Here is a 13,745-nt window from a genome sequence, read left to right on the forward strand (position 1 = left end):
GCTTTGTAAAAACTAGTAACCTGTGATAGAAAACCTTTTGGGCTATTCTGAGCTTGACCATCTTTGTTGCCTGACAAAATGAAACTGCACTCCGTTTGTGATAGTAATATTAAAAAGGTTTCTATTTGTCAGTGAACAGCTGTAACTTCTTTACAGTGGGAAGAATCAATATTTACCTACAAGAACATAAATACACATTTTTAACTATGTGTATTTATGTAGCGAGTTATTATATTGATATCAGAATCACAGCTGTCACCAATGGATTCACTTTTACGAAAACATTCTTCTCAATTGCTTTAATCTTCACATTAACAAATGAAGTTCTATAACTTTTCCATCAGAGCTGAACAAATGGGCCAAGTTATGTATGCATGCTTGGTTCTTTTGCACCAACCAGGAGCCTGCTCGTGGCAAGAAGAGTTTTTGAAAGTGTTGTTTATAAATACAGCAGAAATGAGCAGAACTAAGACTTAATCACCTGGCGTTCCTAAAAAGATTCAGGTGTTTAACAAGAACACCCAAAAACCTTGTATGACTTGAAAATGGCTGAGATGAAAATAATTGTATTAACAGGCTTTTCCTTTATCATAATTTTAGACAAAGATATACATAATTTTAGATAACATATATACAGCTTTACATTGTTGTATACATGTGATTTTTCTGAGATACATTGTATTTCTTAATCCAAGCTGTGTATCTTGGATCACAAAAAGATTCAGTTCTACAGGACCTTTTGTTAAAATTAAGTATTTAGACAGACATATTTCCATGCATAAGTAATGTGAACGTGGATAATGTGATAGGTAAGTCTTCATTTATGTTTGAAGATGTGCAAAACAAAACCGGTACTATACTGATAAGTATTGTCGAGTGTTTCTAGTGCCTTATAACAGCACCATCTGCACCTATACAACAGCTTCTGTTCGCACATTGTCATGCCTCCAGTATGTGTAGGTGTTTGTGATTTTGAGGGTGAGAAATCGAAGACCTTTAATATCGTTTTCTGGTAAAAAGGGAGCACCTAAGCCAAATAAAAGAAAATAATAGTGCAGTTAGAGCTGCTGTTCTGTGCCATTCGTCATATTAATCTCGACAACTTGGGCCCACCGGATCCACTCCTCTTACAGAAAATCTGTCCCTTTACCCTTCGCCCCCCTGCACTTATTCCTCTCCTCATTTCTTCCCTCCACCAATTTGTCTTACTTTCACACCAAATGGCACTCTCCAAACTTTCCATCCTGACTTTCTGCCTACTCAAATTATTTTTAAGAGGGGAGTGTTTAGGTGAAGTGCTGCTCTTGTGTCCAACGAGCCAAAGCACTTCCTGGATTGAGAGCTCCTGTCAGAGCGTGCACCAAAGATTTATTGTTTACATCCCATCCTGACCTTAAGTGTTACAGGAGAAAGGTATGGGAGAGAAAAGATGAATTGAAGGAGCGACAAGACAGAGAGGCAGAGAAGAGTGAGGGAGTCTGGTGGAAGACAGGTAAATTTGTTGTAGGAGTAATAGTAATGCACTTGTTGTGCGGATCTAAATAATCAAAAGGGGGTGTGTGATGAATGCGGTGTGGCACAAGGAGAGATGGCATGAGGATTCTTCTCCCAGCACATCTCTTTGCTACTGTTCCGCAGCGCTCGGTTCATGTTGACCATACTCTCTGTTTTCTCTATCCACAGTTCTTTCACAATCTCTCTGCTTTGTGACTTGACCCGTCTTACTCCTGTATTCAGACATCAGCTTTACCTCACAGTTACTCACAGTAAACAGCAGCCAACACGTTGCATCAGCATGCACCGCTCAGTATGTCGGCCAGAAAGAGACATTACCAAGTCTAACATCATGCTTTCATTAATAATGAATTCCTGCCTTGCAGAAAATGTAATTTTAACTCTAGCATACTGTGATGCTTCCAGTTTCTGTTACTTTGCTAATAAATTCATCAAAATCACCAGACAGCGTGACAGATGAACCGCCATCCAACCTTATGGAAAAACCATTCACCAGTTGCACTAATATTTGCATATATAGTCTTTTCATTTCAGGGTTTTAATGCTTTAAAATATAGCATAAAATATGTGACCGGTTACTCAATGATAAAATTATTCGGATTTGACCTAAAGTATTTGAACCAGATATCTCATTCCAACTGTTTATTGTTTATCAACTAAAGAAGGCAAAATTAAGATGCTGTAAGTAAAATGATAAGCAGTGTTAGCAATTGTTTTGGTGTGGAGCACACAGGTCTGTTTCCACATAACGTGAAGATTCAAAGACTAAAGCAATGACTAATGAGAAGTCTATATTTTCTAGCAAGAAAATAAGGATAAGTCAGATGTATGATGAAATAGTTTAAATTAAATTATATTTATGTGACCTAAATCCACCCTACATCTGTGGTAAATTTTAATAGGCTCAGTCATTGAATCTGACTGAATTTGACCTCTTGGAAAGAATGGGCAGAAATGTCAGTCCTTCTATGTAGGGAGTGGTAGAGACAAAACACCAGAGCAGGTGAGACTGACAGAATAGCACTAAATAAATGTGCATATCTCACTTTTTAGATTTAAATTAGGAACATGTCATATGTGGCCAGGTGTTAAATAACGAGCCACTCAGAACCATTCCCAAAATTACTGGGGATTTTATTTCCCGATTATCCTCAGAATGAGGAAACACATTTACATCACCAGTGGAAATGCTTTCACTGGGCTCTTTTTTATATAAACGCTTCTTATGTAAATACTTTGCTAGTAACAGCTGACACCCTTTGCCTTCAGAATCGCCTTAATTCCAAAGGGTGGAATTTCAACAGAGTATTTGAATCTTGTAACCTTTGGACAGGCTGGTTCTCTCATCTGGAACTAGGAACTATTTTATCTTTTTTTTTTTTACCACTCGGTAAACCTGACAGACAGTTGTGTGTGAAAATCACAATATTTACCCAACAACAATGCCACATTTTCTCATTTAATTTCTTAATTACCTACTCTCCATCCCATTCTGGCATTCAGTATAAACTTCAGTTGGTGCCATGGTTTGGCTGATTCACCAATATAACAGGCAGCTGATCGAGTGTACCTAATAAAGTGGCTAGTGAGTGTATGTTGGTGGACTGAAGTAGCCTCTCCTTCATTTTTGAACCTAACCACATGTTAAGTAGTTTGCTCTAAATGGAAGCTAAAGGTGCATTTAATTCTCTGCGTTCTGAACCTTCCAGGCTTAAATTCTCCCTCTTTTCAAATCCCATTTAAACCTGAGCACACTATAAATTCACACTGAGCCTCTGGTGCTCATTTTTAGCTTTTTCCTTCTCCTCTTGCTCCAATCTCAGATCAGAAAGCTTCTGCCTCATTTGAATTTGAAGTTGATTTAAGTGTTTTACTGTGTTTGCATATCACTCAGATTTGAGAACAGAAGAAGAAGGAGATAAAAGGAAGTGCGATACTGTGAGGGCAGAGACATATTTAACATATTATTGGCTGCATGGTGTCTGGTTCAAATCCTTCAAGCTCTGCTATGAGTCAGGAAGTCCTTCATGCAACACATTAAGACGCAAATCTAAAACTGAGTCCAAATCCAGGATATAATGTTTTCGCAACCTGCTTCCCAAAAACATCTTTATAATGGCTGAATTGGTGGATACTGATGCAGAGCATTGCAATTTGCAGCTAAAGCTGCAGCACAGCATGAGGTTGCGCTTTAGCCGCCAAAAACCCAGAGTTTCCCACCGGGGTGAAATAAGGCAGTCCCAGTTTCTGCAACTGAATGTTCTTTCTTTGCTCGCTGAGCCAACGCAAAATGCTTTGGGGAGAGCTGGAATCAAAAGTGGGCCAAAGTGTTTCTAAAACACGGGAGCGGGAGTGGGTGTTTAGAGAAGTAGCGACTTAAAGGAAAAGAGCTTTGTATATTTGCTGTGTGAATCATTTTATTTTCTATCTAAAACATTGTAGGTGAAAGTGAAATGTCTTCTTTGATAGTGGTATGTTGTTTTTAAGATTCCCTACACAATATTTCCTCTTTCATCTGTCTTGTACATAAACCTTATGGTCCTTGATTGTTGTTATTGCCATCTAATTGGCTTGTTACTTCCATCTTAGTTGCCTCTCATTTCCCAGCTAGAATAAACTTGAGGTATTCCTATGAGACTGTTAAGAACATGCATGCCGCTAAGGAGAAATAGAAATCTCTCAAATGTTTCTTTCTTTTTAGGGCCCTTGGAATTTGTTCTCTTCTCATTGACCTTACAGCTGGATGTTTGCTCTTTTTGGTCTAGAATACTGAAAAATAATCTATAAATACTTATGTACACATAAATATAATCTGTGGTCATAAAATCAATGTCGAAGTGCTCTACAACATCTAATTTATATTAAACCATTGGCTGGTGTAGGAGTGTTTCTCTGAAGTTTTGCAAAACACACTCCAAGTTCATTGACCCCAACAGTATTAAATATTTTTTATATATTAAAGCTCTTAAAATAAATTAACCATTCATTCTGAGTGCAAAATAACCAACAGAAATAACTGAATAAAATGTGCTTCTAATTTCAGCTAGTGGAGAAAACATGCCAACATGATTTTATTAAGTAAGGGTAACCACAAAGCTTTTTTTTTTCTTTTAGGTTATTCAGGCTATTATTATGGCATTGCCCTGTAGCTTTTAGGCAAACTCTATGATAGGAGAAGCAAAAGAGCAGGCATAGTAGTAAGAGTAGTAGATTACCAATTAATTTTGATCTTCTCAGGTGTAAGAATGTTGGAACATTTATGATTATGGAGGGTGAATGTGATATGTAGGTTAAAATACTTGGAGTGAGAAAAGTCAGTGAGAAAAGTGCAATAGAAGTCTACTAGTCCACTGGCCATAAGTCAAAAAAATGGCTACAAGAAGAAATAAAATTTTGGATAAGCATGTCTACAGTCCGAGCAACAATTGAAGTGTTTAAAATAACTAAAACTGATGTATGGATGAAGACGTATTTCTTCCCAGAAATCAACATTAACAGGATGCTAATGAGGCAACAAAAGGACAAAAAAACCTCAAAAGCTCACTGTTAGAGATGTGCAGCATAGAGTGCTATCTTTTCAATTACTTTTAGCGTTTTGTACACATCTTTACCAGGAATGTAGGGTGCTTTAGGAAGAACCATTTATCTCTACAATCTCATATATCAGCTGCTGAAGCTGGGAGTCAAACTGCCAGCTGTTGTTCTCGACAATCATTTAAACATTTTCAGACACATAAAATTTTCCCTAAATGCGGTTAGACAAACTTGTGCAAAATAAGACTTGCTACTCATTTTAAGCAAAGTGAAATCATGATTAGCTATAACTCAGTTCAAATTTAAATACAGATTTTGCTTCTTGGTTACACGAGAATGAGTGATTTTATTTTTATTTATTTATTTTTTTGCTTTCTCTGGCTTATTCTGAGATGTATAAAAAATATTCATGGAAAAAATGAAGACGCCTTTCCTGTAAGCGTCAGAAAAGTCAGAACAACCTTGTGTTCCAGTTGATTTTTTTCAATTGGGAAGTCAGAAATTCCTAGTTCTGAGTACAACTAGAATGCAGCAATAGTTTCTAATTTAGACAAGGTTGGCCATGATTTTCATGTTTCTTCCATGCTCCATGCTGCTCCTTAGTAGATTTTCCAGGATCAGACACGTTAATTCACTGAAACAAAAAGGTTCTTTATTTGATGTTTCTGGATGTAAGGCTAATGCATGCCACCTACTTATCACAGAATTTTGCAAACAACCAAAACTAATAACAAAAAAACTCAAAACTCCAACATGTCACATTATTTAAGCTACTGTGCTTTGCATAAATCGAAACCATAGAGTACATCATTGTGTTGGACTTACTGTATCATGCGTACAGTGTATGAGTGTGTCTATTTATGTGTGGCCCATTAAGAGCTTGTAGAGAGGTCATTTTGCTGTTGACTCTGGGTTTTTGCCTGGAGTGCTTGTATAATTGCTTCTCTAATTAGTCACTTTAGCCAGCCAGTAATTCATAGTCACCTTCAAGGATAGTCCTCATTTAACACATAGACAATCATGTTGTGCACACTTTATACACACTGATCAGAAACCATTATCACTCTTCTATTTTAGTTGTTCCTTCTATTTTTGTAATTATAGACTCTTAAACCTCTGATTTCTCAAGCTTCCAGTGTTTTAACATGATAATGGTGTTGACATTGTCACTGAACCTGCAATGATTTATGACACTTTGGTGTTAACAAACAATACATTTAATTAATTTAGAATAGTATGTCTGACACCAGAGAGATTGTGCATGTTGTACCGACACTGATTTTGATGGAATAATTTGGTCTCAAAATAACTTTTATTCTTGGTGACAGTTCTTGCATTGATAATGCCCTGTGCAAACTGTTCCTTTTAGTGCCAAAAATACATACACACTCACACGCACTTTCCTGACACAGTAGATTCTTCAAAAATAAATAAAAACATAAATTAAAAATGTGAAGGACTGATGGGTGGATCTACGTTTCCAATACCAAGAAAATTTTTGTAATGATGTTTTAGCAAATCTGTATTCAGTGTAGAATAAGCTGGTGGAGATCTGACCAGCTGTGAATTAGAGTCATCTGCAATGGACAGCAGCATTTTCAAAACCAGACAGGTGGATATTAAAATAAATCATAGAACACTCATTCATAACAAACACATTTTTTTTTGTCTTTTGGCAAAATCACTTTGAGTGGGAAGCTGTATTGTCAATATGAAAAACTACATTGCTTTTGCAAATAATTTTTAACTGTTCTGATTTATTATTTCTAATTCATTAAGCAAAAATATAGTGCTCACCAAGAGCCAGTGAAAAGACTGATAAAGGCAATAAAATTGTAGATGACTCTAAAATGTACATTTAGTGTGATCCAGTCAAAAATAAGGTCTATTTATTTTAGATTTTTTTGTGTGTTTTTTAATTAATTTGGCACTCAGCTTTAAATTTCTGCTTCCATTTCGCCTGTAACCTAAAAAATGCACTTTTTTTCCTTTTCGTTTCCCCCTCTGAGTAAAGTCACCTTGTTTCTAATGCTCATCAATCTCTGTTGTGGCTCTCTTCTGCAGCACACCCCACAGGCCCAACTCCACTCTTAGCTCTGTCCGTATTTCTCTTTTACCTCTATTTCCTCCATCCTTTTTCTCAGTTTCTAAAAGTGAGCTCACATTTAAAGAAATAAATCACAAATTATTCATCTTTTTTATCAAATTCTTCTGGTGAACTAATCTTTGCAGTCTTATATAGGGATGTAATTTTTCTCATTCTGAAACCAAATCATCCTTCAGCACCATTATTCTTTATTATTTTGTTCTTGTTTACAGCAAAGAAATAAATATGAATTCCTGGAGACAAATGTTGTTTATAAATTAGATTCTTTTTATTAGAATGGCTTTTAGATTGCTTTTTTATTGGGTAGGAAATGAAGCTCTAAAAGCTCTACTAAGGATGAGAGTGACAGACATTTTTATCTCAAGATACTTGACTGGTAAGATAAATACGTCTGTTTGAAAGTCAACAACAAATAAAATATTGGTTCATATATTATATTATATTATATTATATTATATTATATTATATTTTAGCCAGTATTGCAGCCAATCAAATAGTTGGTCTCCAGGTTTAAGCTATGGTGTTAAAATGTTTTTGAAGGGAACACACTTCTAGTGTTTTGAAACATTTTTCTGAAATGTTTTCCTGCATCAATCATCAATCTGTTAAACCCAATATCAAGACATGAATTCACAGTTGCATCGCTAGCAAACGTTTATCTTATGAAGGAGAGGAATGGTTTCTTTTTTTAAAGGCTGTTATGAGCTGCAGAGGTCTTAGCAATGCAGTTCTTTTCTCATTTTCCTGCTCCATATTTCAACATATTTTTTCTGTTTTGTGCATTCTAAAAATGACAATTAAGCTTAAAATGTCATTCTTTTTTATTATGAGTTGCATAGAACTTTTATTAGAATGAAGCATTTCTTTTTTCTCGCCTTTTCTTTTTGCTGTAAGCTTTTCTTGATTTTATTTTTTCATCCTTCTCTTTTGCTCCAGCTGTGATTCCACCACCTTCATCCATGGGTCAGTTTCCTATCTCACACCACCTTATCTTCATCCTATTATCTCATTTTCCATCTCCTGTTTGAAGTTAAGACGATGGTTTGGGCGACAGATCTCCAAGAGCCTTTCAACTCCAAAGAACTTGAGGCAACAACTCCCACAGTCAGGTTCTGATGGAGAGACAGGCAACAAAGAGGAGTGCAAACAAACCACAGAGAGAAAGACTGAGATAGAGAGAGGCAATAGAACTTTTGTTTTTGTCTCGCACGACAAGTGCCCCAAGAGATGATGGAGGGTCCTTTGATGTGTGCTGTCTTCATTCTCCACCTCTATCACATCTATTCATTGTCTTCTGGTTGCTTCGAGTTCTCTCGCTCCCATGTTTGTGTGGTTATTTTCTTTTCATTCATTTCTTCCATCTGTCAATTTGCATCAAACAGAGACATGGGGAAGTGGAGGCCTTGGGGAACAGGAAATTTCTTTGGGTTTTTTCCACCAGCAGGCAGAGCGAGGAGTGCTCTACTGAAACTGAGCTTCACCTTTTAGGTTTTTGAAGCTAACACTTAATAGAGTTGGACTAATGTGTTAGCAGATTGATGTCCCTAGAAGTATTCTCTCTGCATTTCTATTACATTTTGCAGTTGGATGAGGACAGGATGCATGTGTACATGCACAAATGGACAGTAGCTTTGAGGTTGCAATTATTATCGCAATTTCTTTCACACATAAGCAATAAAAATCTTCAGTTCTTTAAACAGGAAAACTTCAGAATGCAAAATATGATTTAATCTTTTAAGGATTACAAAATGCCAATTTTAATGGGCTAAGTACTGTTTCCAGTTTTATTTGACAGGTTAGCAGTTTTACGGGACCATCTAAGGAATATTTGGGGTGGGGGATAAAAAGTACTCATGCTTCTGAGCTTTAACTTCCTGGCTGAATTCTTTAGATTTTGCTTCAATATTTCCATATATTGTTTAATTATCACACCATGTATATTATAACGTATACCAGTTCCTCCAGAACCAAAACAGTCCCACAGCATGATGCTGCCACCCCTGTGTTTCACAGTTATGGGATTGTGTTTTCAGGTTTTACATTTTTCCTCTTTTTCCTTCAAAGAAAATGAGGACCATTATGGCCAAACATTTCTGCGTTTCTCTAGACCAGGGGTGCTCAATACATCGATTGCGATCGACTGGTCGATCACAGAAGGTTTTGAGTCGATCTTGGCAGCAGGTGACAAATCGAACACTGCCAAGAGGCCGAAACAAGCGCGTCCTCTTCAAACGCGCTTATCAAAATATTCAAAGATCCAAAACGTTTGTAACTTTCTTAAAGAATAAAAATAAATCAACAAAACTTGTTAAAGTTAATAATCTCAGTAATTATTGTTTCAACAAGGTAATGTTTTTAACGTAATCTCTGCTTGGCTTGCGTGGCAGTTGCCACGGCAACGGCTATTGCTTAAACGAGAAAGAGAGACTACAAGGGTACGAGTGGTTTTAAATTGATCAACTGTTTGGGTTATTTTACCTTTGCTGTGGCGCATTACAGCCGCTGTAGTTTCGGAACGTTCAATAAACGACAGACTTGGACTAATTCCCTCGGTCGTCTGGGAGTCTACGTCATTCACAACAAACATCAAATAGGACAAATATATTTCATTAAGTAGCAAACAAATGGTTTCTACCCAGATAATTATATGAAAATAAATTGTCTATTATTTACAAAAAAAATTAGTTTGGAGCTCTCTGGCATCTTAGTTTGAGCTCAGAGTCTGAAAGGCTTTTGCTCTTTCAAACATGCTATTTATTTTTGTTTTTTAATTAGTGGAAATATTGATGTTGATGAAACTTTATCCAAAATGATGATATTTTTCAACCTTTATAGGTCCACTGTTAAAAATGAGGAGCTGACATTCACAAATGACATTAAAATAAATTCCAGTCCAACATCTGGTTTGAGGTGATTCATCTGGAACCTGTTGGAGGAAAAATATCCTAACTTCAGAAGATGTAGCTTTAACCTAACAGAGCTGCGTGGTTCCTCCTGTTAGTCCGAAATTCCTCATATTGAGGTCATCAAACCAAAGTTCAGATCTACCGTAACCAATTATTACCTGCTGGCCTCAGGTTTGCAACCAGCTTCTGAAACCAGTAACTTCCTCCCAGTGTCAGAATCTCACTGAGGAAGAAACTGCATTAGGTTTTCTGTCACTTTAATATTTCTGCTATAACTGATGAATATTTGCATATAAAATAAGTCAATAAAGTTTAATTTACAATTTTTATATCTTCTTGTCCTGAGGTAAATCTCAGCCGGCTGGTGACAGAAAAAGTAGATCTTGGTCTCAAGAAGTTTTGGGCACCCCTGCTCTAGACCATTCTTTGTTAGTTTGAAAACATTAAGCTTTCTTTTTATATTGCCTTGGGAGTAATGGCTTCTTTCTCACTATGTGGCCTTTCAACCCATTGTAACAGGAAATGTTTCACTGAGGGAATAACATTCTCCTACCAGCTTTAGAAAAATCTTCACAACATCATTTACTTTTGTTCTGGCATTGACGCACATTTTCACATTTGCTGAACACCATGATGGAAGAACCGTCTCATGGTGTTTATGCTTGTGTATAATTGTTTGAACAGATAAATGTGGCACCTTCAGGCAGCTGTGAGGTGTAATCAAAGATGAACCAAAGTTGTGACGATTCACAATTCTCTCCCTATTTTATTTGTTGACATCCTAAGACATCCTAAGGTATGTCTACAAACAGTTTCCGACATTCTACTAATTTCTTACATAAGAGGTACTCAGGATCCTTGTCTGAGGAAGTTAGACAGTATTGTACAAGTTAAGATTATATTTTCCAGTTTTCATGCAAAAACTAATCGGCAAATGATGGTCTGATTGCATACACTTTGAAATGAAGCACTTTGAAATGTCTTGCTGCTGAAATGTGCTATACAAATAAAATTTGATTGATTGATTGATTGATACAGTAGTCGAAATTTCTTAAAGCCTATTTCACTAACCAACTTGCAAATAGTTGTCTGAACAGAAAATCAGCAATATTTGGATAGTGAGATTATTTTTCTTAGCTTCTTCAATTTTAGTTTTTATTTTGCCCTTGGGTCTTCTGCTTTCTGTTGACACATGCGACCGTACTATTCTCTTCCTCATTCTAGAGAGAGCTCTCCAAACTGTCATCAAAAGCCTACTCAGGCAACAGCCTCTTGGGCAATATTGCTGCACCATTTCTCCTTTGAAGCCTTCAAGAAGAAGTCACCCGCTAGGGCCTCGCGTCCCAGATGGGTTCGAGATCTCTTTGAAATGCTGAGCAGCTAAAAGTGTTAACGCATAAGGATAGGATAGTCTAAATGTCAGAGGAATTAGTATTTGTGCATGTCAGTGTACATAGTTGCATTACACCCGGGAGCTGAGTAATAGGATTTTCCAGATTTAAAGAAAAGGGCACAAAGATCCTTATTATGGAAACGTTGAGGATTAAAAAGAATTACCTGTATGCAGAACGTGCTCCATATCAAAAGAATTTGAAAAAGATTATTGTCACAGTGAAACGAAGTGAACAAATTGTATGTGTTGTGCTTTCTCTGTATTAGATGGTATCGTAACATCCTAAATAGCTACTTAAATTCAATCCCATTAGTCTCGATCACATCTGCAGCACCATCAAAACCTTAACAGGATTATCCCTCTTGACTACCCTCACAACCGTCTTATCAAATCCACACACTGCGAGTGTGTGAAGCAGCTGTGCAGAATGATTATCAATAGGCCAGATGTTGTACCTCACTCCTCCATAACTGAGAAAATCAACCGCATTGATTAGAACTCCCATCTGCCGTGCTAGCATGGTGTTAATAAGCAGGCTGCCGAGCGCTCCTCATTAGAGAGCGAGGTTACCCAAGGCTGTGTGTTCAAAGGCTGTCCCAGGTTATATCAGAGGCGTTGAAAGAGGAGAGACACACCCTGATAAGTGTTGCCACAGCTGAAGTACAGCTCCATAAGTAGAAAAGAGAGGAAGGAGGCGTGTCCAAGCCGCTGCAATTAAAACCTAGAGCAATGCCGGGTAAACGGTTAAACATGCTGGAGAACCATTCAGTGTTGTATTTCTTCTAGAACGTGTAACCACTGACGTATTAATGTTTTTTTTTATATGTGAGCATTTCACACAGAGGAAACTACACTGTCCGAAAACAATCTTGGCAAAAGCCTCTGATTTTATTTTTATTTTTTTCAACTTTGAAGGATTTCTGGGTGAATAGTAAAGTCGTAGCTTAGCAATTTAAACATGAAAAGCGAAAGCCTGCTGAGAGAAGCTTCAAAGCTCATCCAATTTATTTATGTTTAAACGGTTTGAAAGTTTAACGATATCAAAAAGCATATGGCCAGTACAGCCTTTGATCGGTTTATATTTATCTAGATTTTTCTTCATTAACAGTCAACGTTAAAGAGAAATAAAATTGTTGTTTTGTGAACATGCAAAGAAAACTTCTTGAAAACTAATAGACACAGTAAAAACAACCATAAAATATCAGGAAAACAAGCTCTTTCATTAACAGGTCTGATTGAGTATAAGTTTTATTTCTCACAACTGTATGTATATGTACATAAGTACATACACTAGTAGAACTTGTTTTTTGTGAACCAATGGTTAAATACAATGAAGGGATTTTCCAAACCAACTCCAGCACAGAAAGAACATTCATTTCCATTCAGAAACCTAAAAGATATTCAGTTCATCTCTATTTTATTGAAGGAACAAGAGGTAACATCTGTTTGCACAATATTGATATTGATTATTGTTTAAGAATATTGATTCTTAAACATGTGGTAGCTTGAAAATGAATTCCCCTTGAAGACAATAAAGTCACAGTCGAGTTAAAGTTAATACATCTAGCGATTTATTTCAGGAAAAAAGTTAGTTTCCTAAAAAGTGGCTGATATTTGCACATGAAATATACAGTACAGAGTGTATTTGTGGCACTTTCATGAATTACATCTTTAGAGTACAAAGTCCACACAATAATAGACCCTTTTCATGTTCTTCCTTCTTTTCAGATATGTGACAAGGAGTGGCATTACTATGTCATCAACGTGGAGTTCCCGGTGGTGGCGCTCTACGTGGATGGAGTCACTTACGATCCCTACCTGGTGACGGATGACTGGCCCATCCATCCATCGCAGATTGATGTGCAGCTCACAGTTGGTGCCTGCTGGCAAGGTGATGCTGTTAGAAGTTTTAAGAGGTATTCAGTCGTTGAATCTAATCGCCTAGAAACTGGAAGAGTTCAACTGGAAGAAAAGTTTGTACATACAGTAAAAGTCAAAGTCATTATTTGGGCTTTAAGGAATCTGCTGCTTCCTCATATTGAAACTCCAGAATAAGTATTACTTTCAGGGAGACACTGAGTGCCGAACATGCTCTTTGGCCTTGAATGCACAATGTAATTAAGAAGAACCCTTAGTCTGTCTTTGACAAACGACTGACCCAGTCTGAATGAAGGCCCCGAATTAAAGTGTCCTCTAAACTGATAGCTGCCGCTAATTGGACACAGAAGAAGAAAAGGGACTTTTTACCCCTGGTGCACCCCACCATTGATCTAACAGACCAAAGAGCTGC

At 36.9% G+C, this 13,745-nt stretch overlaps 1 protein-coding gene across 2 annotated transcripts in view; it reads left to right on the forward strand.

The window, feature by feature from the left end:
• clstn2 (calsyntenin 2) overlaps positions 1 to 13,745 on the forward strand; it is a 283,647-nt gene that overhangs the window by 235,704 nt on the left and 34,198 nt on the right. For both annotated transcript variants that reach the window (XM_023351906.1, XM_023351905.1), the window contains one exon: positions 13,184 to 13,346. In XM_023351906.1, the coding sequence (XP_023207674.1) occupies positions 13,184 to 13,346 (163 nt within the window). The remainder of the gene's footprint in view (positions 1 to 13,183; positions 13,347 to 13,745) is intronic.

Source organism: Xiphophorus maculatus, chromosome 18 (genome assembly GCF_002775205.1).
Source record: "Xiphophorus maculatus strain JP 163 A chromosome 18, X_maculatus-5.0-male, whole genome shotgun sequence".
In the NCBI taxonomy this organism is placed as follows: Eukaryota; Metazoa; Chordata; class Actinopteri; order Cyprinodontiformes; family Poeciliidae; genus Xiphophorus; species Xiphophorus maculatus.